Source organism: Xenopus laevis, chromosome 1S (assembly GCF_017654675.1).
Source record: "Xenopus laevis strain J_2021 chromosome 1S, Xenopus_laevis_v10.1, whole genome shotgun sequence".
Classification (NCBI taxonomy): Eukaryota; Metazoa; Chordata; class Amphibia; order Anura; family Pipidae; genus Xenopus; species Xenopus laevis.
This window is the reverse complement of record NC_054372.1, coordinates 68,228,660-68,254,724: the sequence shown is the minus strand read 5'-3', so window position 1 is coordinate 68,254,724 and position 26,065 is coordinate 68,228,660. Positions and strand designations below refer to the sequence as shown.

The 26,065-nt window shown below is 36.6% G+C and overlaps 1 protein-coding gene across 6 annotated transcripts in view; it reads left to right on the top strand.

Moving 5' to 3' along the window:
• Positions 1 to 26,065, top strand: part of herc6.S (HECT and RLD domain containing E3 ubiquitin protein ligase family member 6 S homeolog) — a 53,796-nt gene extending 27,731 nt beyond the window's left edge. For 4 of the 6 annotated variants that reach the window (XM_018236955.2, XM_018236963.2, XM_018236947.2 and 1 more), the window contains exons 8-23: positions 2,464 to 2,540; positions 3,882 to 4,000; positions 4,249 to 4,308; positions 4,612 to 4,708; positions 5,278 to 5,467; positions 7,251 to 7,393; positions 10,237 to 10,353; positions 11,301 to 11,408; positions 13,047 to 13,217; positions 13,351 to 13,494; positions 14,504 to 14,670; positions 15,057 to 15,114; positions 17,867 to 17,937; positions 18,802 to 18,985; positions 23,361 to 23,463; positions 23,984 to 26,065. In XM_018236955.2, the coding sequence (XP_018092444.1) occupies positions 2,464 to 2,540; positions 3,882 to 4,000; positions 4,249 to 4,308; positions 4,612 to 4,708; positions 5,278 to 5,467; positions 7,251 to 7,393; positions 10,237 to 10,353; positions 11,301 to 11,408; positions 13,047 to 13,217; positions 13,351 to 13,494; positions 14,504 to 14,670; positions 15,057 to 15,114; positions 17,867 to 17,937; positions 18,802 to 18,985; positions 23,361 to 23,463; positions 23,984 to 24,195 (2,021 nt within the window). In that variant the 3' untranslated portion in view covers positions 24,196 to 26,065. Of the gene's footprint in view, positions 1 to 2,463; positions 2,541 to 3,881; positions 4,001 to 4,248; positions 4,309 to 4,611; positions 4,709 to 5,277; positions 5,468 to 7,250; positions 7,394 to 10,236; positions 10,354 to 11,300; positions 11,409 to 13,046; positions 13,218 to 13,350; positions 13,495 to 14,503; positions 14,671 to 15,056; positions 15,115 to 16,590; positions 16,669 to 17,866; positions 17,938 to 18,801; positions 18,986 to 23,360; positions 23,464 to 23,983 lie in introns of those variants that run through there. The other 2 variants (XR_005964911.1, XR_001933222.2) reach the window with 2 other exon arrangements.

Here is a 26,065-nt window from a genome sequence, read left to right as displayed (position 1 = left end):
CTTCAAAGATTTACCACTTGCAAATCAGGGACTTGATTTATTGTGCACAATTTGGTTCTGTGAGCTTATCCATACTAGCTAACTGTTATCTTTTTGTATATTTTTATGTTATTAATATACAGCAATGTACATATAATTTCTTGTGCACAGTATATACATGACTCTTATTTTGCAGTCTTATGTTAAATTCATGTGGGCATCAATCCCAGTCCTCCCAGTGACTCCACCACAAACATGCACTATGCAATAGAAACAGTGTTGGAATACACTGGACTGGGACTAGAGGACTGGGAAAAATGAAGGTGGGTCCCAGTCCCTCTAATCTCGTATCACAGAGGAAGGACCATTGGGCAACATGTTGCTTCATCGTATAAAAACTAAAACTAGGTAGATGAGGTATTTTGGGGTGGCAGGTCCAAGGGTATGTTCCCCTGTTACTTAGTATCCATATGTTTTAAAGGGCAAGGAGTTTATTCATCCCCACACTAGACAGACAATACAGTTACGTGGATATTATACGTGTGTTTCTAAATTTGCAGTATACGTACTGACCTGTTTTTGTGGTCTCATCTATGTAAGCGAGACCACACTGATGGTGAAGTCACGTATTTCTGAAAATTGCTCAACAATAAATCTAGGCAATAATACATTACCTATATCAAAATTCTTTTGGAAAAGTGTCGTATCTCAGACCAACTAAAATGTATGGAGTTGAAAACTATACCTCTTTTAAAAGGAGGGGATAGGGAGCTCAAGTTAAAGAAAAGAGAGTTGTGGTGGATACACCCTTTAGGTCTTAATAAGGATTATGTTTTATTTTTGGTTTATTTGATTTTGTATGTATTGTCATGTTGGTTTAGTAACTGATATGGGCTTTTTGTATACTAATTGTGAGGTAATTTCCTGTATATCCCCTTTAAATTCAGCTTGTGTATTGCTGTTCTATAGTTTGGTTTGATAAAAGCTTGCATGCGATGGTGAAGTGTCGCTTCATTGTGTATATTGTGTATATATATATATATCCTTGATTTTCCACACACCATTATGAAACCAATTGACTTGAGTGCTACCCACATAATTATGTTGATAGAAAATCCAAAATAAGAGGGTGCACACCAGAAACCTTTGAAAAGTTAAAATATATATATGGCTTGGTGGTGGGTGTATGGTGGGTGAGTCTATAAATTATTTTCACTTGTCTGTTGATGTATCTTGATAAAGGTCCAAGGTGAGGACCGAAACGTCGATCAAATAAAGGACTAACTTTTTCACAATAAACCCTGGTGTGCAGCAGCATCTTTCTTGAGTATATATATATATATATATATATATATATATATATATATATATATATATATATATATATATATATATATGTATATGTATATGTATATGTATATATATATATATATATATATATATATATATATATATATATATATATGTATATGTATATGTATATGTATATGTATATATATATATATATCTATATGTATATGTATGTATGCAGTGTCGGACTGGGAATCCAGGGGCCCACCAGAAACCCTTAGGCCGTGGGCCCACTTTACAAACTATTATTCCTCCTCTCCTCATTCAACCTTTTTTCTCCTAGTCTTTTATCGCTACATACCATTATTAAGGCCCATAAGGAAATAGGGAATGACCATGAAATAGGCCAAACAGTTAGAAGCAAGAGGGCCCACTGACACCTGGGCCTCACCAGTTTTTTGGTATCCCGGTGGGTCAGTCCGACACTGTATGTATGTAGGCTCACTACCTTTTCCCCCGGTGGAGACCAGGCAGTGGGTGGCCTGTGCCGTCAAGGCGGCGGGCCATGATGTCAAGTGGTGGGGCTATGACGTGTAGATCGGCGATTGGCTAATCGCGGTGTCAACCATGGGAAATCCAGCCCGGTTTTCCTTTTTGGGAAAACCGGGCAGGAAGTTTTGACTCGGGCAGCCCTTCAAAATTCTGGGCTGTCTGGGTCAAAACTGGACAGGTGGCAACCCTATATGTATGGGATCTGGAAAATATATATATAGGTATGGGATCTGGAAACCCGTTATCCAGAAAGCTTAAATTACATTAAGGCCGTCTTCCATAGACTCCATTATAATCAAATAATTAAAATTTTTAAAAATGATTTCCCTTTTCTCTGTAATAAAAAAAGAGTACCTTGTACTTGATCCAAACTAAGATATAATTAATCCTTATTGGAGGCAAAGCCCGCCTATTAGGTTTATTTAATGTTTAAATCATTTTCTAGTAGACTTAAGGTATAAAAATTCAAATTAAGCAAATATCTGCTATCCAGACACCCCAAGGTCCCGAGCAGTCTAGATAACAGGCACCATACCTGTGTGTGTTTGTGTGTGTGTATATATATATATATATACTGTACACACATACATATAGCATGTAATTCCTCCATTTTGTGTTATAAACCACTTTTTCTGATTTCAGATTTAAAGGATGTAAATGTCAAATGGATCTTTGCAGGAAATAATGTCGGTTTTGCAGTTTCCTTTTCTCAACAAGAGGTATACTTTTTTTCTTAACCCAATGGCTATACCTGTCTGTGTTGTCTATCATTGTCATTGATGGAGGTGATGAGCTTTTTGGAGGAAAAATGCATTCACAAAAAAAATGTTTTGGGCTAAAGTCATATAGCAAAAAACACATGTTTTTTCTAAGGCTTAACCTGTATACAATAAGAAGGTGAAAAGCTTGTAGGAAACAAATTTATTGCCAAAGGCTCTTACAACTTACATAATTGTATAACGAAGGTGGGGTGGTTAAATGGAGAGTACAGCATAAACAATAAAAATCTGCTTTGTTTTGTTACATGAACTTTGTGAATGCACCTCTAAATACCACAACCATTTTAACAAAACAAGCCAATATAATTTCTACCGAAAATGAATAGCCAGCATATTAGCCACAGATGTGCCAGTATAATTACTACACAAAATTGTTAATCAGCATATTAACCGCAGACGTGCGGTGCGGTAACATCTGATCTTTTTCATTGAAACACACTTATCATCAGATTTACAGTACCCACATAATACAAAAAAAGTATCCCATCATTATCTCATTTGATTTTTTTAGCACAAAAGAAGAGCAAATAGACTCCATATATTATCATATCAAAGTCTGGGTTGTCAGATATTATAGGCCAGATTTAATTAGATGAGAAAATGTATCGCCTTATTTAATTTCAGATTGTTCCGTAGACAGTGGCATAACTAGATGTTAATTCATTTTAGAGCCCCCAAAAAATCCAAAGGTTTCCTGCTTTACCTATATATTATTTTACCTATATATTTGCCTATATATTAAAATGGCTCATTAATTAAGGCCTCATGGGGCCCCCTATACCTCCTGGGCCCCCATGCAGCCGCAGGGTCTGCTTCCTCTGTAGTTACACCCCTGCCCGTAGAGCCATATACAATTCAATGAAAAAAACGTATGTCACTGTTTATCATTATTAGCGAGTTGCTCTCGCACACCCTGGCCTTCAATTGAAGATAATCCCTGGTGCACAGCAATGGCGGAATCGGCGTCCCACCTTGAAATGACGGATCCAAAGAAATAATGTGTCTGTATGCTTGATAAAGGGGGTTACCCCGAAACGTTGCATGCTGCAAACCATTTAATAAATTAGCAAGGGTTTACCCTGCTAGCTGTACCTGTGTGCCAGTGAATTTTCTTTGGAACTGTTTATCATTATCACATGAACTCTTTTGAAGTCTCTAAAAAAAACTGGAATGGAATCAGAAAAAAGTTTGTAAAATTGTATTTTATCTATAAATTTTCACCTGATTAGTGACCAGCACCAGTATTTCGTTAATGGAATATTTTGTTTTTTATTTTTTTAGACCACTGAAAGAATTTTATTAAGCGACACTTTTAAACCCATTCTTCGACTTGACATTCCGATAGTTAAAAAGTGGATGAAAGCACATACTGGAAGTGAAGAATACTATATAGCGAAACGGTAAATGGTGCATGCATTGTAAGAGGTTCAGAGCTGACACTTTCTACATTCTCAATGTATTTTCGCTATTACCAGCCCTTTTGGCTTAAACGGAACAACCTGTCTATGGTCACATGGGTCAATCATAACCATTTACTACACCTTTACTACAACATGCAAGAAGTGGAGCCAGCCTCTTTCTATCTTTCTTTCAGTCTGGGAACTGCAGTACACACGCATGTTAAATTATTAATTGTTTTGTTTTTCAGGGAAATATGCAGAATGTTTTCTTCATCTGCTTCCGTAACAGCTGGTTTTATAAACCACAGGTGAGTATAAGACATTACTTCTAGACAGCAGGTGTTCAAAGTCCTGCTATTTGAAAAGATCACCATATGAAAAAAACACAAACAAGCTTTCTACATGCATCTAAACTCACTCTAATATGTCACCATGTGTTTGTCTGATTTCAATTGTCATATTCGATTTTTGTATACTTTTCAGTTTATATACTTTATATGTCTGCTGCAGGAATCTTTCCACAGGTTTAATTAGACAAATGCAGCATATTTTTGTGAAACTGAATCCATTAGTGTGCATAGCCTAATCTCATTACTTTGTAATATTTTCAGGTCTTCCACCACTTCTTCAGTTTCTTCAATAGTTGACCTTGTGGCTGCATCAAATGTATTTACAGAGTTAAACAAAGATAGGAGGATTTCTGATATTGTAAGTAGATTTGTATTAATTTATATTAATAATATTTTAGTTGGACTATAAAGCCATATGACAAAGATTTTGTTGGACTGCCCTGCTCAAGAACATGCATTATGTTCTCTGAACCCAGCTCCCTAAATTAAAAATACTGCAAGGCACAGAACCCAGTAGTACAAGGGAGCCAGTGGTGTAACTATAGAGGAAGCAGACCCCGCAGTCCCAGGGTGGCCTGCACTGTGGGGTCTGCTTTTTATATATCTAATAAGAAAACCTACTCCTTCCCAGCCACTCTCTTACTGGCGAGGAAGGAACACAAGTCAGGCAGGATGTGGGCAGATTCGGGGTGGGTGGGTCGGAACATGGGCATGGCAGGAAGTGGGGGGTTGGATGGATATCGGAGTGCGCCTCACTCATTTAAACTGAGTTACATACTGTAGAAATCATATTCTTCTTAGACAAGTTTACACAGTTAAAGAAAGCATAGTATTATTTACAAGATATTTGTGTAGAGTGTATAGAAAAGATGTTCGGAAATGCAGAGAACTCTGGCTAATTTCCTTTTTGTCCTGTTTGATTTGCAGATTTGTTCCTCCATTAGGAATGACCTCATTCCAGAGCTTGAGTCTCTTCCTTTGCATTTTGAGGCATTTGCTGTATTCCTCTTACTTCCAGAATGTCCCTTGCTACATGACCCAAGCATCTGTTTGTCATTGACAGTTCCACTTGCAAAGGCTATCAACAACATGGGTGAAAGTTCTTTGAAGATATTAGGTAAATAGCTAGGCAAGCAGTTAATAATGCCATGTTAAATATTATTGAACTAATTTACTTATGCAAATACAATGTGCAAAGAATGAAAATGGACACGACCTGCCATTTTTTTAACCCACAATACAATGTTTTTTTTCACAGAATTCACAACTTGTATGCAGCACAAACTGAACATGATGGGGCACATTCGAAGGATTTAACTTCAATGGTCGAATATCGAGGGTTAATAAACCCTCGATATTCGACCGATAGTAAATATGCCTTGATATATTAATTGAATTAATTAATTAAATTGTATGTTAAGATGCTTTTGAGTTTTGCTGGTGTCAAGGTGTGTGTGGATTACACACCTTGCAGATATAGTCTAAAGGCCTGTTAAGTGAGAGTCTATTCTATATATTCTTGGATATACAGTATGTCTAACACACAGGGTCAGACTGGGGCTCTCGGGGCCCTCCGGGGCTTCTACCTCAGGGCCCCCCTCCTGACCCTGGGGGCTGCTGCCTCAGGGTCTCCCATCCAGCAAACCCTCGCTGCCCACATTCGCGCCGCTTTTTTGAAAACCAGGGTGCGGATCTGGGCGGGGTCGACTAGAGGCGGGGGCCCACTGGGTTTTTCCCCAATGTCCCAACAGCCCAGTCCGACCCTGTTAACATAACCAAATACTGTGAAAACAGAATCCAAAAAGTCTACAAAACACTTTTTTTGGGGTAAATATTAGTAATGAGCATATTTTTTCGCCAGGCATGAATTCACAGTGAAATTCCACCATCAGCAATTTTTTATGCAAAACTGAGGCAAAAATTTGCTGTGTAAAAATTTGCCAGAACAAAAAATTTACAGAGACAAATTGCATTCAATCAAGAAAAAACTTGAGAGAAAACGTCCATTGATTTTCATGCATTTGGACAAAAAAGTCACAGAGACAAAAAATTCCCATTGACTGAATGTATTTGGAGAGAGAAAAAAAAAGTCATGCACATTAAAAAAAATGTCTATTGACTTCAATGTGTTTTGCAAAATTTTCAGAAAATTGAAGCAGGACAGATTCGCTCATCACTAGTAAATGCACAATAAATGAAGAAAGATTGGAAAATGCTTGTTCTAATCAATTATTGTACCATAAGTGCACATGGGTAGAAGGTGGCAAAATAGCATAATATCAAACCAGCCACTACAGTACCATTTTATTACAATTTTTCCACTAGTAAAAGTCTATGTCTATATAGTTCTCCATGGTGTGGAGCAATAATCCCGAAGTTAAAAGACAACATAATTTTTGTAATAGTGTAAATTATTGCTATCAAACCAAAAGAAACATAAGTATTTCATTGACTTGTGAGTAAAAGTGTAATTACTTTAGTATTTTATTGAGTGATTGATTTGCATTTCCATTGTAGTTTGGTAGTCTGCAGCAAGAAGACATATTTACACATGTTGAATTTGCTAGAATGTGTACTTTCAAAAAATAAATGTTTCCCTGTGGTAAACTGCTTTAGTTTTTGACCTGTACAAGTTAGAACACTCCATATACCGATACATATATAAATACATAAAATATGGTTCTGCCATACAGTATATACCAGTATATTCCTATATTCTGAAAAATAGTAAATTTAATTTTTATTTCGGTATTTAGAGCCCTATACTGTTTCATGTTAAATAAGTAACACGGACACATTCAGAAAGCTAAGGTTGTGATGAAAAATGTATATTTTACTTAGGTAAACCTAATATCATCATGCAATATGCAAGAATAAAAATATTTATTTCAATTAATCAGGGACATTGTGGTCATGCTTGCAAGCAACCTCCATGACAAAGCAAATCCAGTTACTTAAAACCGCTGTGATGTTATCAATAAAAGGCATTCAAGCAGAACCTGGCACTAAAGATCTCCTACAGATGCTAAAGAAGCTCTACAAGGTTAGTTTCTGTATAGTGTGTGGGTAATCGTTCTGCTCCAAAGAATTCTTGTTACTTTTCCTCTCAAATTTACATATTCATGGGACAGTTAACCTATCTATGAGGTTTTAATATTGTATGAAACAGTTCATATGTAAAACCCTACTTCATGTAAATAAACTATTTTTATAATTATATATATATATATATAAAATTGCCATTTTAAAAAATAAGGGCCAACCCATGGGATCCTAGGATTCAAGTGCACACAAATAAACCAAACAAACCATACGTGGTCACATGAACCAATTAACAGACAGAGATCTGTCTTTAGCTTCCACACCTATTGACAAAAGGCAAACCAGGCAGGGGGCTGTTCTGGGGACATTGGGGGTGGGTGACGGTTTTGGGGTGTGCCCTTGATGTCAGGGCTGCGGTTATGATGTAGCGATCACCAATTAGCTGATTGCAGCACCATTCATTTTAAAGCCCTAACAGGCAGTTTTCACCTGGAAAGCCCTTCTGAAATCCTAGTGAAAACAGGACGGGTGTTAACCCTATTTATCACATACACCATAGCATTTATGGAAGCAGTTCCCTGCACATCTTTTTAGCAGAGAGTGTGCCTTAGCTAATGCAGTAGAACAGTGATCCCCAACCAGTAGCTCGTGAGCAACATGTTGCTCTCCGACCCCTTGGATGTTGCTCTCAGTGGCCTCAAAGCAGGAGATTATTTTTGAATTCCAGGCTTGGAGGCAAGTTTTGGTTGTATAAAAACCAGGTGCACTGCCAAACAGAGCCTCAATGAAGGTTGACAATCAACATAGGGGCAACCAAATGTACAACCACAGCACTTATTTGGCACCCCAAAGAATATTTTTCATGCTAGTGTTGCTCCCCAACTCCTTTTACTTCTGAATGTTGCTCACGGGTTCAAAAGGTTGGGGATCCCTGCAGTAGAATTTAATTGTTTCATAAAAATTTGTGAAGTTGGGGGAAAAAGTAAAAGCATTATGTTCATTTTCACACGATGCAAGTCTATGAATCATGAAAGTCCTCAGCCATGGTTCATAAATTAGAAAATGTATCCCTGATAAATGCATAGCTTCATGAAACCACTTTTCCTCCTTCCATTCAATTGCTCTGTAAAACCATAAAGTAAAGTGATACAGGTATGAGACCTGTTATTTAGAAAGTTTGGGACGTGGGGTTTTCCGGATAACGGATTTTTTCCTAATTTGGATCTTCATAGCTTAAGTGTACTAGAAAAGCACATAAATAAACCCAATAGGCTGGTTCTGCTTCCAATAAGGTTTAATTATATCTTAGTTGGGATCAAGTACAAGGTACTGTTTATTATTACAGAGAAAAAGGAAATCATTTTTTAAAATTTGGATTGTTTGATTGTCTATGGGAGACTGCCTTTCCGTAAATCGGAGCTTTCTGGATAACAGGTTTCCGAATAACATATCCCATACCTGTCCCTAAAAGTATGTATGCAATGCCTGCATATATGTATAAATAAAGTAATACATACATACAAAGTGGTGTTTAGATTTTACTTCTGTGTTTGGTAACGCGTATAATGAAGACCACGATTTTTTTGTTTTGTTTAAACAATAGACAGATTTTCAATATTTAAATAACTCAAAATGTAGTGGTTAGATGTTGAACACATGTATGACCACTTTAAACCAATGGCATGAAAAGCTACCCTCAAAGCATACCTCCCAACATTTTGGAAGTAAAAAGAGGGACAAAAAATGTTTTCGCACGTAGAACAGCGACATTTTTTGAGCATGCCCCTTTCTGTGGCCACACCCCCTAATTACCATGTTAATTTTACAAAATTTGGCAGGTTATGAAAAGTTTGAAAATATTTCTCCTTATCTAATCTTTTGTGTCTCAAAATTGTTACAAAGTGCACCTGTTAGCTGTTCTGTGCTCTCTGCTAAATGCCAATTAAGTGAGAAACTTTGTTTCTTTTTCTGGCTGATCAGTGCAGAGAAAATAGGGACTTTCCAGTACAAATGAGGGACTGCAGGTTGAGCTGTCAAAAGAGGGACTGTCCCTCTGAAAAAGGGACAGTTGTGAGGTATGCCCAAAGAGATATATATATATATATATATATATATATATATATATATATATATATATATATAATAAAGTCAATTGGTGATCATTTGACAATATGTATTTTAATTATGATATTTTATATACAGATAAGGGGAAAGGGAAGTACTATAATAAATATTAATCTAATATGTTATGTATTATTGTTGTAATTAAAAAATGGCATTTCCAAATAATAGTATCCTTTTAAGGGCTTCCCATTGACGTGAGAGGGAAATTTTGTTGGGGGAATGTATGTTCATATTATTTTGTACAACAATATAACCACTTTTTAGTTGCACAGAGCCTGAAAATGCCCCTTTAGACTGACTTAAAAGTGAAACTTCCAACAGTTTCAGCCTGAAAACTCTCAAGTGTGCCATCAATGTAAGGAACATACAGTATTTCATAATACTTACAGTGATTGTGGTCTGTATAGTGGAAAAGCAGTCACAATCATTGGTCCTACATCTACAGCAACAATTATGCCATTTTATGTCATCTTATTGCCTCAACTGTTCCTTTGTAATCAGGTTGTTATGTTTTGATATAAAATGTACAAAGGAACACTAACACTTTTTCTGGTGAATCATAAGAAGGTCCACGTGTATTGTGAAATATGAAAGCATATGACATTTTCTAAATGTAAGCAAATCATTTACAAAATCATTCTGTTATAGTGACCATGCACATTGTTTTGAGCAAAAACATTTAAAAAAATTTTTTTTATGTGTTTCTTTTTTGTTTTACAGGCTAACCTGAAGAGCAATTGCATCGTACCCATAAACACATTCTGCATGAATGAACTTTGCCCACTGATTTGGCTTCCTTCCGACGTTAACAATTGGCGTCTATGGCAGTCTCAGCCTGTGAGTAGATTTTTAAGGGTGTCACACCTGGAGATTCGGGGAGATTAAGTCGCCCGGTGACTAATCGCCTCTTCTTTGGGGCCGAATGGCTTCCCCTGTCTTCCGCCTGCTATAATGAAAAAACGCCTGCGGCATGGCACGACCAAAAGTAACCTCACGAGGAGACTTCGGGCGACTTAGGAAAACGAAGTGCCGCGAGTGCTATGCCGCAGGCGTTTTTTTATTATAGCAGGTGGAAGACAGGGGAAGCCGTTCGGGGAGATTATTTGCCCTAAAGAAGAGGTGATTAGTCACCGGGCGACTAAATCTCCCCGAATCTCCAGGTGTGACATTACCCTAAAGGGTGTCCTTGGTTGATTTATCTCATGTTGTGTTTTATCGTATTACACTTGTGTTAACAGTGAATATAGTAAGCAGTTTATCATAAATTAACAAAGGTTACATTTTAACCAGCCTACTGGGTTTATTCAATGTTTTCTAGTAGAAGTCCTGTTATCTGGAAAACCTCTGGTTCCAAATATTCTAAATAACATAGTCCCATACCCGTATTAAAATAATTGATCTTGATTGATGCACCCTAATGCTAGAGCCTAGGGTTGTAATGATATAATAAGAATTTAATTGACATAGTGTTAGTAAGCAGGCTTCTCACTAATGAATCATGAAAGTTTAGAGCAGGACAGTTTTAAGGAAATCCTCTTTAAAATTTGTAAAGTATTAACTGTCTTTTAAACAATATGACATTAAAATGCACTTACAGTGCAGATATTTTTTATTCTTAATTTGGAATATTTTTCTTTCTCTCATTATACTTTCAATCTGTTGACACACGTTTTCAATATTCAGGGTTAGTTGTTTTGTTTTTGTAATATAAGACAGATGTTTTCATGAAACGAGCCACTATAGTCTTTAGTTTATCTGTCACTGTCATTTTCTGTTTTTTACAGGAGCCTGATGAAAAGGCCTTTCCTGCTATATATTGCCGTTTTCCATTTGTCTTTAATTTCCCCACTAAGGTGCAAGTACTTGATTTTGATTCAATGCAGAAAAGAAATGTAAGTGTGGATGGTTAGAGTTTCATTATGTTCATCCTGAGTGTGTAAACTCCTGAATAAAACCTTTACTGGTATACATGTAAATTACTGTAGAATAATCTGTATGTCTAATTAACTCGTTGCCTAATTTACAACTTCGAAATGGTAGTATTAGGTTACATTCAGGTTACATTCTTGATATGTGGTCAAGATATGTTGAAGTTGAATGTGTCTATTTGGTGTATGGATACAGAGATCATCTACCTATAAAAAAGAACTAATACTGTATCTGTCGTACCTTTCCTTATGCATTTGGACCCATCTTGCAGCACCCAAGTGCGTAATTTAATTTTTACAATACATACTGTATATACATACGGCTAGTTAACTGATCCTTTTTGTGTATTCCCCTAGCCATTTGGTTGACTGGTTACCATCCTCCAAGTATAAAGCCCTTGCTTGAGTTAAGCCCTTGCTTGAGTTTTATGTTCTGATTTTCCCTTCCTTTGAAATCAGCAAAACTGTATAGCCCTCCTTCATTCCCCCCTTCTTGTTCTTACCTGTGTATTTGTTCTGTCCCCCAAGTATTTTTCTGATGCTATTATCTATTATGTATGATCTATTATTTATTATCAGAAATACTGGATTTATTTTATGTCACGCTTCTCTTATCCCTGTTATATCAAGCTTCCAATATGATATAAAACAGTTGCCAAATATTTATTTTAAATGCACCCTAAGCACACTGAAATCCATCATACCCAAAGAGGACATGTGAATACATTTCCATATGGTTTACTTATGCAAAATACTGGATTAAAATTAGAATGTGGTTGCCCTGAAACTTTTCTACACTCCACCAAATTTCAACTATATGAAATACATATAACAAACAAGTTGTGCTACAAATTTTGCATTTTAAAAATATGTAATGATCTCCAGAGTATTCTGCGGTGGGTAATCTCAGTAGTATCATGAGTACACTTCCATTTTCTGGGCAAGTCACAAAATGTTGTTAGATAATGATTGCTATGCATTACTGATTTTTTAAATACATTTTTATTTATCAAAATAAACTAATCCACAAAATACATAACAGCATAACAATGCAAAAAAAAAAGATTATCATTAGCAGTAACTAAGAGGGAAAGGGAAGAACACTGATGAAAAAAATAAAATGTGTATTGTGTTCCACATTAAAAGAACAGTAACACCAAAAAAAGTGTTTTGAAGTAATGAAAATATAATGCAGTGTTGCCCTGAACTGGTAAAAGTGATCTGTTTGCTTCAGAAACACTACTATAGTTCATATAAACAAGCTGCTGAGTAGCAATAGTGGAAATTGAAAACAGGCTATATGGCACAGGATAATTAGTGGATAATAGATAACATTATGTTCTACTGAGCTTATCTGCTATCTGCTGTGTAACTTGAGCCTTTTCTCTTTTGAATGGCTGCCCCCATGGCTACACAGTAGCTTATTTATATAAACAATAGTAGTGTTTCTGAAGCAAACACAGTAGTTTTACTAGTGCAGCTCAACACTGCATTATATATTTATTTCTTTAAAACAATTTCATTTTTTGATGTTACTGGTCCTTTAAGCAGATCAAAACAAAAAAATAATTTTTGACTAGTATGAAGTTTATATTTCTCCAGACTGTAATACTTCAGGCACAGAAACAACTTGTACAGAACAGACTGCAGGGAAGGAGCGACCTTCCAGATATACCCTTTTTACATCTCGTATTAAGACTTGACCATCTGGTAGAAGATGCATTGCATAAGCTGAGTATTGTGGAAGACCCAAACCTGAAGAAGGACTTACTGGTATAGTGTATATCAGACTTTTAAATGATGAGACAAAGTTAGGTTGTTCATGTGTAATACATGGAGCTTTCTGGATAACTTAACATCTAATAAGCAATTCTGTTCACTCATCTAATTTTTCCTCTGGTCTTAGGTTGAATTTCAAGGTGAAAGTACGCGGGATCCTGTTACAGTCAAGAAAGAGTTTTTCCTGGTTCTGTTAGAGAGTATGGTTAATCCTGATTATGGAATGTTCAGTTGTTCTGATCCATTGTTACCCAGATGGTTCCCAAGTACTGTAAGTTGATGTACAATGATAACCTTGTATTTCTATACATTGATATCTGAAACATTGGAACTGTCAGATGTGAGTGTCTGGAGCCCACGGGGGCCACCATCTTAAAGGGGACCTGTCACCCTAAGAAATAATTACAAATCCTTTCTATAATGTTAGTTTGAGCAAAATAAACTTTACTTACAGTATATAGTTGTTTCCTTCAGTCTTGGAATTAAACGATAAACCAAATAGCCAGCAGGCAGGAGCCATTTTGTGGCAACTGTTTTTAAGGCAACTTGTGTATTACCACAAAATATTGTATAGGTGCCAGAATAGGAGACCTAATGTCCATGTTCAGTTCCCCACACAATTATAGAGCGTGAGGAAAGAGAGGGACTCTGAGGTTTGCAGTGACATCTAGTAACTGCTGAACTGAATGTGAGAGTAACAGCCTGCTCCACAGGCTCAGGCATAGAGGTGGGGCAGGCAATATATGGTTGACAGCTCAATGCAGTGTTTCCCCCCCAAGATTTCAGCGTGATAGCATTAGCCATGGGGGGAGATGCACTTGATGCAAATGTGACTGATGCATTAGTTGATACCATTGTTTTTGCACTTCGACTTGAATCACATCAATTGCAGTGAAAATATTCTGGCTGGAATAATTTCTGACTTTCAGTGAAAGAGTGACATGTTCACAAGATTCTTCTTTATAGCATCTGTACTGTGGTCAATGACATAAGTCACTTTGTAAACCCTTGAGGTACTGCTGGGTTTGGAGGTGGTGGTAGTTCCAGGGTTTCCACAAAAGAATGCAACAATATAAGGAAGTGCATCTATACAGAAATGAAAAGAGCACATGTTGACTCAAGTAATGAATATGATTTGTATATGTAATTGACCCTGTGTGTTTCACCATCAAATACAATGTGACATTAACATTTTTGATAATTTTCAATATGTTGAAAATGTAAAGCACATCTGTACCTTATGTTTGTAGTAACTTGATTTTCCATTTCCTCTATTTCAGCCATTAGTGGAAAAGAAAAAGTATTTTTACTTTGGCGTGATATGTGGCCTGGCAGTCTATAACCAGACAGTTATTTATCTTCCCTTTCCATTGGCACTGTTTAAAAAGCTTTTGGATAAAAAGGCAACTCTGGAAGATTTAAAAGAGATACAGCCAACCATGGGGAGGTAAGTGGGGTTAGCTTTATAAACACAAACATCTACCAAAAGGAACTAGCATAATTCCAACTGTTGAAAATATAGTTCTTCAAATTGATTCATAAATTGGTTGAAACTTGGTAAAGTTAATCAAGTGTGCCAGCTAGCCATATAAAGCTACATTAGGCACTTTAGCATTATCATATCCTCAACTGAATAGGGAATATGCACTAGTGTACTTCCTGCCAGGATGAATTGCGTGTGCTGGGTCCCTCAAAAGATTTCTTTTCAGGAGGGCCCAGCAATGTCACATTGAGACAGTGACTGGTAGGCTGAACTTTCTTCTTATACTTGATAAGCAATACATTTTTGCTAATAAAACCTTGTTGTAATTCTGTTTGTTGTCTAATATTTAGGGGCATGCAAGATTTACTAGATGCTGACAGTGCAGAGAGTATGGAATTGTATTTTTGTGTAAGTATGATAATAACAATGCTTTATATTAAGAGGTACTGTAATAAAGGGATTTCACATGCAAAGCCTTATAAAGTTTTAACGCTCAGTTGAAAAATAATCTCTCCTATTCTTTCACTCTTCTCCCAGCATTGCAGCATATTTTTGTGCACTGCAACATTTTGACCATGCAGCTAGATATTTGTATTTTGCTATACTGTAAATGCAACTGCATGAGTCACGCTATGGGTGGGCTGGCTATTCAGGCTGAAAATCAGTTGTGTTCAGGCACAATATTGTAACAGAACTGTAGGCTTTATGAACACTGAAAACAGTAATTATGAGACTCGTCTGAACCAATAAAGTCGCACCTTGCACTTCCTTATCAATAGTGTATGCCCTTAGAGATCCAACAAATGGTCAAGGTTAGTGTTACAGGTATATGAAAACACTGTGGGGGCACATTTACTTAGTTCGAGTGAAGGAATAGAATAAAAAAAACTTCGAATTTCGAATGTTTTTTTGGCTACTTCGACCATCGAATTGGCTACTTCGACCTACGACTACGACTTTGAATCGAACGATTCAAACTATAAATCGTTCAACTATTCAACCATTCAATAGTTCGACCCCCTACTTCGATAAGTAAAACCTACTGAGGTGCAATGTTAGCCTATGGGGAAGGTCCCCATAGGCTTTCTAAGCTTTTTTTGGTCGTAAAAAAATCGTTCGATCGATGGATTAAAATCCTTCGAATTGTCGATTCGAAGGATGTAATCGTTCGATCGAACGATTTTTCTTTCGATCGTTCGATCTAACTAATTGCGGTAAATCCTTCGACTTCAATATTCGAAGTCGAAGGATTTACCTTCGGCAGTCAAATATCGAGGGTTAATTAACCCTCGATATTCGACCCTAAATAAATCTGCCCCTGTATCAAGTACAGGTATGGGACCTGTTATCCAGAATGCTTGGGATAATTTGGACCTTCATACCTTAAGTCTACTAGAAAATCATGTAAACATTAAATAAATCCAATAGGCTGGTTTTGCCTACAATAAGGATTAATTATATTTTAGTTGGGGTCAAGTACAAGCTACTGTTTTATTATTACAGTGAAAAAAGAAATCAATTTTAAAAATCTGGATTATTTGATTATAATGGAGTCTATGGGAGACGACTTTTCCATAATTCTGAGCTTTCTGTATAACGGGTTTATGGATAACGGATCCCATACCTGTATTCAGATATAGTTTTAAGAACATCTAGAACATTAAGGTATTCAACCCAAATCTCACAGCACTAATTAGTATGGCACATATCTTTTCTGTGTGTCTTTTTTATGGATGCTAAATTTGACCTGTTTTTTGTGTGTCTTATACCACAAGGGAGCTTGATAAATGGGTTCCTCATGTTTTATCTTGTGAAAGCTCTGTTGTAGTCCTATGGGAAATCTGGATACAAATTGTGATATATGTTTTTTTCACCCTCATCCAGATAGCTCTGGAAATTATGACAATGTTTCATAAGTGAAATCTAAAAACAGAATATATCCTGATTTCTTCTGAAGCAAAGGTGCATTTTGATGTCTGTATTTAGATTTGTCTGTATTGTCATAAGAATAGTAAATATAACTCCTATATATAAATATAAATCCTTGAGATAGAGGCAAGTAAGGTGCAAACAATAATTAATACAGTGTATAGTAATACACAGTACATATTGTGGTTCAGAATATTGATTTATGTAAAATTCCAATTGGTTTGAAACTGTGATTATTAGTCTCCCTGTTCTGGATACTCCAAAGGACAAAAAAGGCAGCTCTCCAAGGCCATTCCAATGTCTGCTCATTTCAGTTATTCTTTTGGATTGAGTGGAAATCTATGGATTTTTCTATTTACTATTAAAGGTGGCCATAGACTCCAAGATGGCCGAACGATCGAATTACGATGCGGCATGCGGCTCCGACGGGTCGGTCGGGTAAAAATCCAAGCTTCCCAATTGATATCATGGCCAGATATCGATCGGGAAGACCCGTCGGAAGCCCCCATACACGGGCAGATAAGCTGTCACATCGGTCCAAATGACCAATATCGGCAGCTTTATCTGCCCGTGTATGGCCACCTTTAGTTACCCATTGGCTCCCCCTACAGCTGTCACGGGCCCACTGGTGCCTATATGATAGATATGGCCCTGGCCAGGTAATATCCCCACCCAGAAATATAGCTCTTCCCGTGGAGTGCCCAACAAAACCACAGGGTTTGCTATATGGCAATTCTCTCCTCCCCAGCAACTATAAAGTTAGCTGCCTGCCTGGTCAAGGGAGGAGGTGCATGCTGGGCCCTCCCAAAGATTTTTTGTGGGGGCCCGCTCAGGTGAAAGTAAGATGGATTTATGTGGCTATCTATCTTTATCTTTGTGCCCTTTCACCTAGACTAAAAAGCTAAATGCACTTTTTTGTCTAAAGAATTCTAGTTTTTATTAATCATGTTAACCCATTCTGTGCCAGTCTAGCTGCAACTTGTGTCACCATTAAACATATGGCATGGCACAGATACCATACCTGTAACCACAGAATCTATGGCAGCACTATAGATTTCCTGATTTTTCACTAAACTTTTTATTAATTAATAAATAATAACGAATAATATGAAAATTATGAAAGTGATTTTTTGTAATTACACCTTATTTCAATCACACTTGCACATTTTATATACTAATGATATTTGTTACAAAAGTGTAATTGCATCTTCTGTACACCTTTGTGCTGCAGTTTTCCTGGGAAAATAAATCCACTGACTTGATACCCAATGGAGGATCTGTACAGGTCAACAATTTAAATAAGTATGTATACAAAAATACTGTCTTATTACTGTCAGCTGAAAAAAGGCATGGTCCAAGCAAAACTTGCAGTTGCTGTCATATATATTTATGTGGATGAAACCTAAATTGTACATAGCATGCAAAGTAAACTGGAATAAAACACGTTTCTTATCACTGCAAATACTGCTGTGTGTCAAGTCATGCCACAGACTGCCCTTCTTGATTACTGTGCTGCATTATGTTTTTTTTTTCTTTCATTGAGATCTAATTTCGAAGTGACACCCACTACAAATAAAATGCATTGAGTAACAACACAGCATACTAAATAATGCTGATGTATCATTCATAGCTTAATTAAAGCTACAATAAGGAAACATTTATGTGCAAACACATTTAGTTGATTGTATGGAACTACGTTATTTCCTTTTTATTTCAGCTGTGTAAATAGAAACATCTGGCATTACAATTGTAAGCAACGGATAAAGAAAGCTGCAGCATATCTGATATAGCCTGAAATGAAATGGAGATGTATCACAGATATGCAGAGCCATACCAGGGAGCTTTTTAGCACCCAATGCAAGGGTAGCAATCTGCACAGCTGCATGTTTTAGTAGATGTTTTCAAAAGGGGGTATTCCAAATTATGATATGAGATCTTCCTGTTTTCAGGCTACTGCAGGTGAAAATAGTACTGTAAACATCTGAACCTCAAAAGAAGCATTAATACTCCACTACTATGGGCTGTTACTGTGGGTTTGCACAATCTTTTGATGTGTTATTTGCAATGGATGATGTTTCTAATCTGGCTGTGGTGTGACTTTCTTTGTCTGCAAAATGACTTGAGGTTTGTCTAATAATATCTAATATTTGTTTTTGCTTTGTTAAGGAAAGAGTACGTTAGCAAGTGTATTGACTACATATTCAACACGTCTGTGACAGAATCATTTGAGGAGTTCAAGAGGGGATTTTACAAGGTCTGCGATAAAGATATCATTTCATTCTTTCAGCCAGACGAGCTGAGGACTGTTGTTGCTGGGACTGCAAATTATGACTGGAACACTTTTGAAAAGGTTTGCTTTGCGAACTCTAATAAACCATAGAATATGCAAGTTTAACATTAAGCAGTGAAAATAATTGCTGTCTATTGTTTAAGGACTCTTTCTGCAAAGAGGTTGTATGTTCTCGGTACTCTGGTTTCCTCTAGAAACAGGATATAATATGCTATATAATAGGCTGACATATCACATCTATATATCTATATGTTCTGTATTAAACTGGCATACTACACACAAAATATGTCACCCTTGGTGATGTGTTCCAAAAGAGGGAGAAAAATTCATCTTAGAAAACCAATGCACCTTGACTCAATATGATTTTCATCTTGTCCCTAATGTTTATCTGTCTTAAATCAGGTGAGACTATGTAATCTTAATTAATAAATTGGTATGTTTAACAAGATAGAACAACAGAAAAAGAACTAGATGAGCAGTAAAAGATGAATCTGACTCCTACTACATAATAAATATACCTAACTCTTGTATATAGTCAGTATAGCATGCAAATAGCATGCACAAATTTGCATCCACAAATAAGGGTAAGGGAGACACATACCCCCCCCCCACACAATCTTGAATACCTCCCAAATGTCCCTCTTAGATGTTCTTCTCACAGCCCTCTGTTCTGGGTTGATATTTAAATGTCCCCATTTATCTTCTGTTCTTCTCAGCTCCCTGGCTGCTCTGAGGAGGAAAATCCATGATGGTGTGAAATGCACGGCCATATTGGATTTTTCACATGAGCCAGTTAGAGGGTGGCAAAGAGCTTGGGAGCAGCAGGAAAGAACTTTAGTGTTGATATTATGCCTGTGTAAGTGTAGATGAGGTAATGCTTTCAATCTATCCATTTCTTCATTGATGTTATTGGCATGTCTGGAGTTAATGGAGTGATCATTGGCCATTTTTACCATGATTATACTGGCATGCCTGGTGTTAACTGAGTGATTATTGTCCATTTTTCAGCAATCTTACTGGCTTTGTCTACACAGAGTTATCAACTCTCCCACATTGTTTGAGAGTTACTCGATTTTCCCATCCCCCCCAGTCATCACAGAGATCTCCATGGTCCACTACAGTGAAATTACGCCACTCTCCATTTATTTCTATGGGAATTAAATTTAAAAGTGTTTTATCAATAGGTGAAAGTGAATTCACCCTTTGATAAATATGCCTTTCAAAATGCGATAGAAATTAGATCTCTAACTTCACTTTTTGATAAATATACCTCCAAATTTATTTGGCGTGCTGGGCACACCACATTGTCTTCCAGCACTTCTGCAGTGGTGACAGCTCTGATACTGTGGTATATCACTTCCCATAAAGTCTTTTATGTTCTGGCTCTTCCCATTGATTGGCAGCTCTGTACCTGTTTTCCCATCCTGCTTCTAAACTATCCCAATATGTCTGTCAATCTACACATTTATAAGCCATAATATATATATATATATATATATATATATATATATATATATATATATATATATATATATATATATATATATATATATATAAAATATATATATAATTGCTGGCCAGTCTTCTATATAAGCGCTCTCATATAATCCATATAGTGGGCTTTATTATTTGTCCCAGTTTGGATACCTACATAAGTGACTGTTTGCTTCCAGTCAGTCAAATGTTTAAACCAATAAGACTTTTACCTATTATTGTGTTATGTATAGTAAAGCACATTTTTGTGATTTATACTCTCTACTTAAACAGTCCCCCAGTTATACAATTATGTACGTTGTGTGTGACTTTATGGGCTTTGCCAATAAACTGATTTCATAGAAACTTGGCACATAAATACTATGTACAGGTTTAATGTTTGATTTTATATTTATGATTGAGGACTTTGTGCCCCCTTGGAATTTTTTTTGTGGATACCCATGGGTAAGATTTTGTGCTTACTGCCAACAAATGTTTGGCCAGCACTTCATCCATCAGTCTATAGGACTTCAGAGGTGGTGGTATCTGCAGGTTTCCAATCCAATTCTGCATTTTCAGTAGCATCTTTGGGGGAGTCTGGCACAGAGCTTGTATTCTGCTGTGAGTTGTCTGTCTCTTTTGTGGTATGGTGACCCTTGGTGGTGCAGCTTTTTCTGTTTATTGGGAAAGATGTATTCCGCAAGGTACCTGTCACACAAACACACATGTGGCAAAGGCAAAATAAAAGAATTCTGAGTCAGTGAGTACAGGTATGGCATCTGTTATCCAGAAATTCGTTATCAAGAAAACACTGAATTATGGAAAGCCATCTCGTTAGACTTCATTTAATCCAAATAATCCAATTTTTTTTAAAAGATTACCCTTTTCTCTGTTGTAATAAAACAGTACTTTGTACTTTAATCAAACTTTGATCCTTGGCAAAACAAAGATCAGGTGGCAAAAAGCCAGTGTGGGCACTACCCCATTAGATAAAGTTTTAATAAAGCAAAAATAAACAAAAGGGGAAGGGTATACTCACAGTTCACCCCAGTCCATAGATGGACATTCATGAGAAAGGCCAAAACAATTCTGAGTCCCTCCAAAAATCAGTCAAGGTAGTAAAAAAATACAAAATATTTATTAAGACATAATGAACAGCGGCCAAACTTTAACCCTTACTGGAAATTAAACTAGCCTATTGGGTTATTCAAGGTTAACATTATTTATATAACTAGACTTTAGATCCAAACTACAGAAAGATCAGTTATCCGGGAAACCCCAGGTCCAGACATTCTGGATAACAGGTCCCGTACCTGTACTGAGATAACTTGATTAGAGTGTTTAGAGGGAATAACAGTTGCATTATTTTTTCTTGTAAAATCCCATATTTGATTGGGTGGAATACAGAAAAGAAGGAAAACCTAACTGTTATGGGATTTCTTATTAACAATGGACATGTTGGGCATGTTTAAGTTGCATACATGGTAAATATACAGTGTATATATAGAGAGAGAGAGAGAGAGAGAGAGAGAGAGAGAGAGAGAGAGAGAGAGAGAGAGATATAGAGAGATATAGAGAGATATATAGTTTATACAGGTATTGGATCCATTATCCAGAAACCCGATATCCAGAAAGCTCCGAAGTACGGAATGGCTGTCTCCCATAGACTTCATTACAATGAAATAATCCACATTTTTAAAAATGATTTCCTTTTTCTCTGCAATAATAAAACAGTATCTTGTACTTGATCCAAACTAAGATATAATTCATCCTTATTAGCAAAACCTGCCTATTCGGATTATTTAATGTTTGTTGATTTTCTAGTACACTTAGGGGCAGATTAAGGGTCGAATTTAGAAGTGAAAAAACGTTGAAATTCGACCATCGAATAGGTGTAGTACGATAGTCGAAGTCGAAGGTTGTTTTCGCTTAATTGAAATCGTACAATGAAATCCTTTGTTTCGTATGATTTAATCGAAATCGAATAAAGGAAAAACCCTTCAACTTCTCAAAACTTAGCCAACGGCTCATATAGGTTATAGGAGGTTCCCCCAAGTGTCAAAGTCGAAGTTTTTTAAAGAGACAGTACTTCGATTTTCGAATGGTCGAATTTGTGAAGTATTTTCAATGCGAATCGAAGTCAAAGTCGAATTTGACCTATGCGATGGTCGAAGTACCCAAAAATTACTTCGAAATTCAAAGTTTTTGTTTTAGAAAATTCACTTTGACCCTTAGTAAATGGGCCCCTTAAATTATGTAGATCCAAATTACGGAAAGATACGTTATCCGGAAACCCCGGGCCCTTAGCATTCTGGATAATAGGTCCCATACCTGTATATGTGCCTGTGTCCTTGTTATCACCAGCAGTTTATACTCCCAATGGTCTCAATTTAGGCAGGACAAACCCAAAGCCTGTTGAATGGAGGAGCTATCTATCTTTAGTTTGCTTGATACAATAGTGGCAAAAGCCCAAACCCTTCTTGGAAAGCTCTGCAGAATCAGCCCAAAGGTCCAGAAAGCTCATGGGTGTCCGCAAATAGGGGCAATATTATGTATTATTATATACATGTTTATGATTGATGGCTTTATGCCCCACCCTCCCCCCTGCAAAGTTTTCTGAGGACACCCATGTATGCATATAGAACAAAAATAGCTGAAAATGTAAGTTGCTGGAGCTGTAGAGCCATATAATCTATTACCAAGATTTGGATTAATGTTGTTTCACTGTCTGTCTGCAATAGTCGGATACCAGTTACTGCTCTGCATCTATTTATTTATCATTTTATTTCTTCATGTTTTCTTTTCACGTAATGATGAGACTTCAGTTGTTTAACGTTATCTGTATGTGCAAACAAAGCTTTCTGACTCTCCAAAGCTTGTTCTTGGAGTTTAACCTTAAACGCATATGGAGAAAGTTAACAATGAAATAGCTAAAATTTACATTTTCCTTTTCTTTACAAAGACTACAATTTATCTTGGCAAGTACAGGCTTGATCACCCAACTATCAAGATGTTTTGGAAGGTTTTCCATGCACTGTCCCTGGAAAAAAAGAAAGGATTTCTGAGTATGTCTTCTACCTGTTTTTCTTTTCTGCTTCTGGCTAATGATCAGTTTTATTAGTGACCATGGAATTGAAATTCAAAAACTATTCGCTATGTACATAGTTATATATTTTATTCATGTTTGATTTATTTATTTATTAGCTAATTTTTATGGTTCTGATGTTTAAAAAATATTGCAGCACTGAGCACACAAGGGGCATTTAACAATAACAAATCATACATAGGATGCTGCTGTACATATATTTCTAAGTGTATGTTACAGTGTGTTGACCTGAGGAGGGAACAACTACTGAAAGTACAAAACATCATATAAAAATGTTTAGGGGATCAAGAATCTGAAAAAGTTAAAAATGTTTAGGGGATCAAGAATCTGAAAAAGTTAAAAATAAGACGCTTGTCCCAAAGCATTAACGTTTATTGATACTGTACAGGTTTTTTTTTTTTTACTATAGTTTTATTCCCAGTAGTTTCCCCCTGCAGTCAACAATATAGAGATCTAAACAATGTTCGCTTTATTTTCAGTGTTCCTTACCGGAAATGACAAGCTCCCCGTATTTACAAGCGATAACGTAGGGATGAAGATCTCTAGATTTGGAGTTCCTGATGAAACACACCTTCCAGAAGCACAGACCTGCTTTCACATGTTATTTCTTCCTGAGTATTCCAACATAAACACTCTGAAACAAAAGCTGCTTTTGGCTATAGCCCACAACACTGGATATGAAAAGATCTAAAATGTGACTAAGCAGCAGAAATTGTATAACAATTGTTTTTTTACCAAATGAAACAAATGTCTTTCGGCCATTACATGATTTTGGAAATACAAATCATGTAATGGGTAAAAGACATCTGCTATATTGTGGTATTTTTTCTCTTCTGATTACAAAATCAATATTATCTACCCCAAAGCTGTCTGGTCAGTGAGTTGATGCTTTTACAAGAAACCAGAGAGCAATGACTATGGCAAAAGGGCAAGACATCATTGGGGGCCTACACAGTATATCTTAACTATTATCACTCTCAGGATTTCTGAATGCACTGCTGTAGAGGCAAGTTCTTGAGAAGTCTCCATGTGGTGTCATAGGCAGGTGATTTGCTACTTTGTGACATGTACAGTAGTTTGTTCTTGGTTGACATGGAACACCTGATTACCATCACAGTCACTGAAATTATTGTTTTTATACTTCATAAAGATGTGAGTTATCAGTTGGCACTATTTATCAGGGCTGAAACTAGGGCTAGGCAGAAGAGGCACCTGCCTAGGGCACTATGATAAGGGGCGTTGGGCAGGTACCTGTTAAAGGGTCCTCTGCCTACTCCTAGTCTGTGTTCGGTTTCCCTTCTCCTGCTCAGCTCTCCCCTACCCAGCATGTTCATCCCATTGTCACCGTGGCCCAGTATGGCATCATTGTGCTGTGCACGCACATTCATGTACACACACAGGGTTGAAAGAACCAAGGTGGCCAGACAGTTTTCCTAGGGCCCTGCTATCTATTTTAGTTTTTTTATAGTGAAATAAACGCTTCACAATATTTGTACCCACAAACAACAAAAAATATTGCCAATTCAACTTGTATAAATTGCTTAAATGTTCCTGTGTAAGTTTCTTTGAATAATTGTTGCAAAAAGATAAGGTGTTAGTACCAAAATATATAAGCTCATGTAGCATATCAAATCATCTGATTTTATTTTCTGCCTACTGGTGTACTAAAGGGACATTAAAGGAGAACTAAACCCTAAAAATAAATATGGCCATAAATGTGTGAAATGAGTGTCAGTGACACTCACATGCTCAGTGTGCCCGAGCAGCTGTAGAGAAGCTAAGCTTAGGGGTCTTGGCAAATTATTAATCAGAAATGTGATGCTACAGGACTAATAATTACATTCTGATGCAAAAAGCCTCATTTTCAGACCTGCCATACACTATAATCTGCCTTATATTGCGACATTTATATTCTATATATACAGTTGGTCCCTAATCTCAGTGAATCAGCAGAAAAGAAGATGGGGAGCTACTGGGGCATATTTGGAGACACAGATCTTCCCTGCTAAAGGGCTGTGGTTGCCTCGGGCTGGTACAGAAGCTCAGAACATATGTATAACACTTCTGCCCTACTTCTTAAGTAAAGCTTTAGTTCTCCATTAACCTCCTTGCAATAATGCACAAGTTTAGTCCTAGTTCTATTTTTACAGAAATTATTCTATTTAAATTACTGTTTTCATTCTCGTAAATTTTGTGGCCTTAAGGGCAATGGGACACAGTAAGATTGATTGCTTGCGGTTAAATCTCATGACGTACCATTGCCCTTACTAGTTATGCTGTGTTCCTGGTTATAAATAAATGTGCTTCTATTAACTTAGTAACCTAAAAGATGCTGTAGAAGTCAATGGGAAGTGTATTTTCAACATTCAAATAAAGTTGTGATTTCCCAAGCAACTCTTGAGTTTGTTTTGCCTATTCAAATCCTTTTTTGGAATTTTTGCAATAAAATTAATTGACTTGACTGTTTGACAGACGTAAATATATCTATGCAGTTCCATATGAATAATGTTCAAAAATTTCACATGAAAAATAAACAATAAACAAGAAATGTTAAACAATTA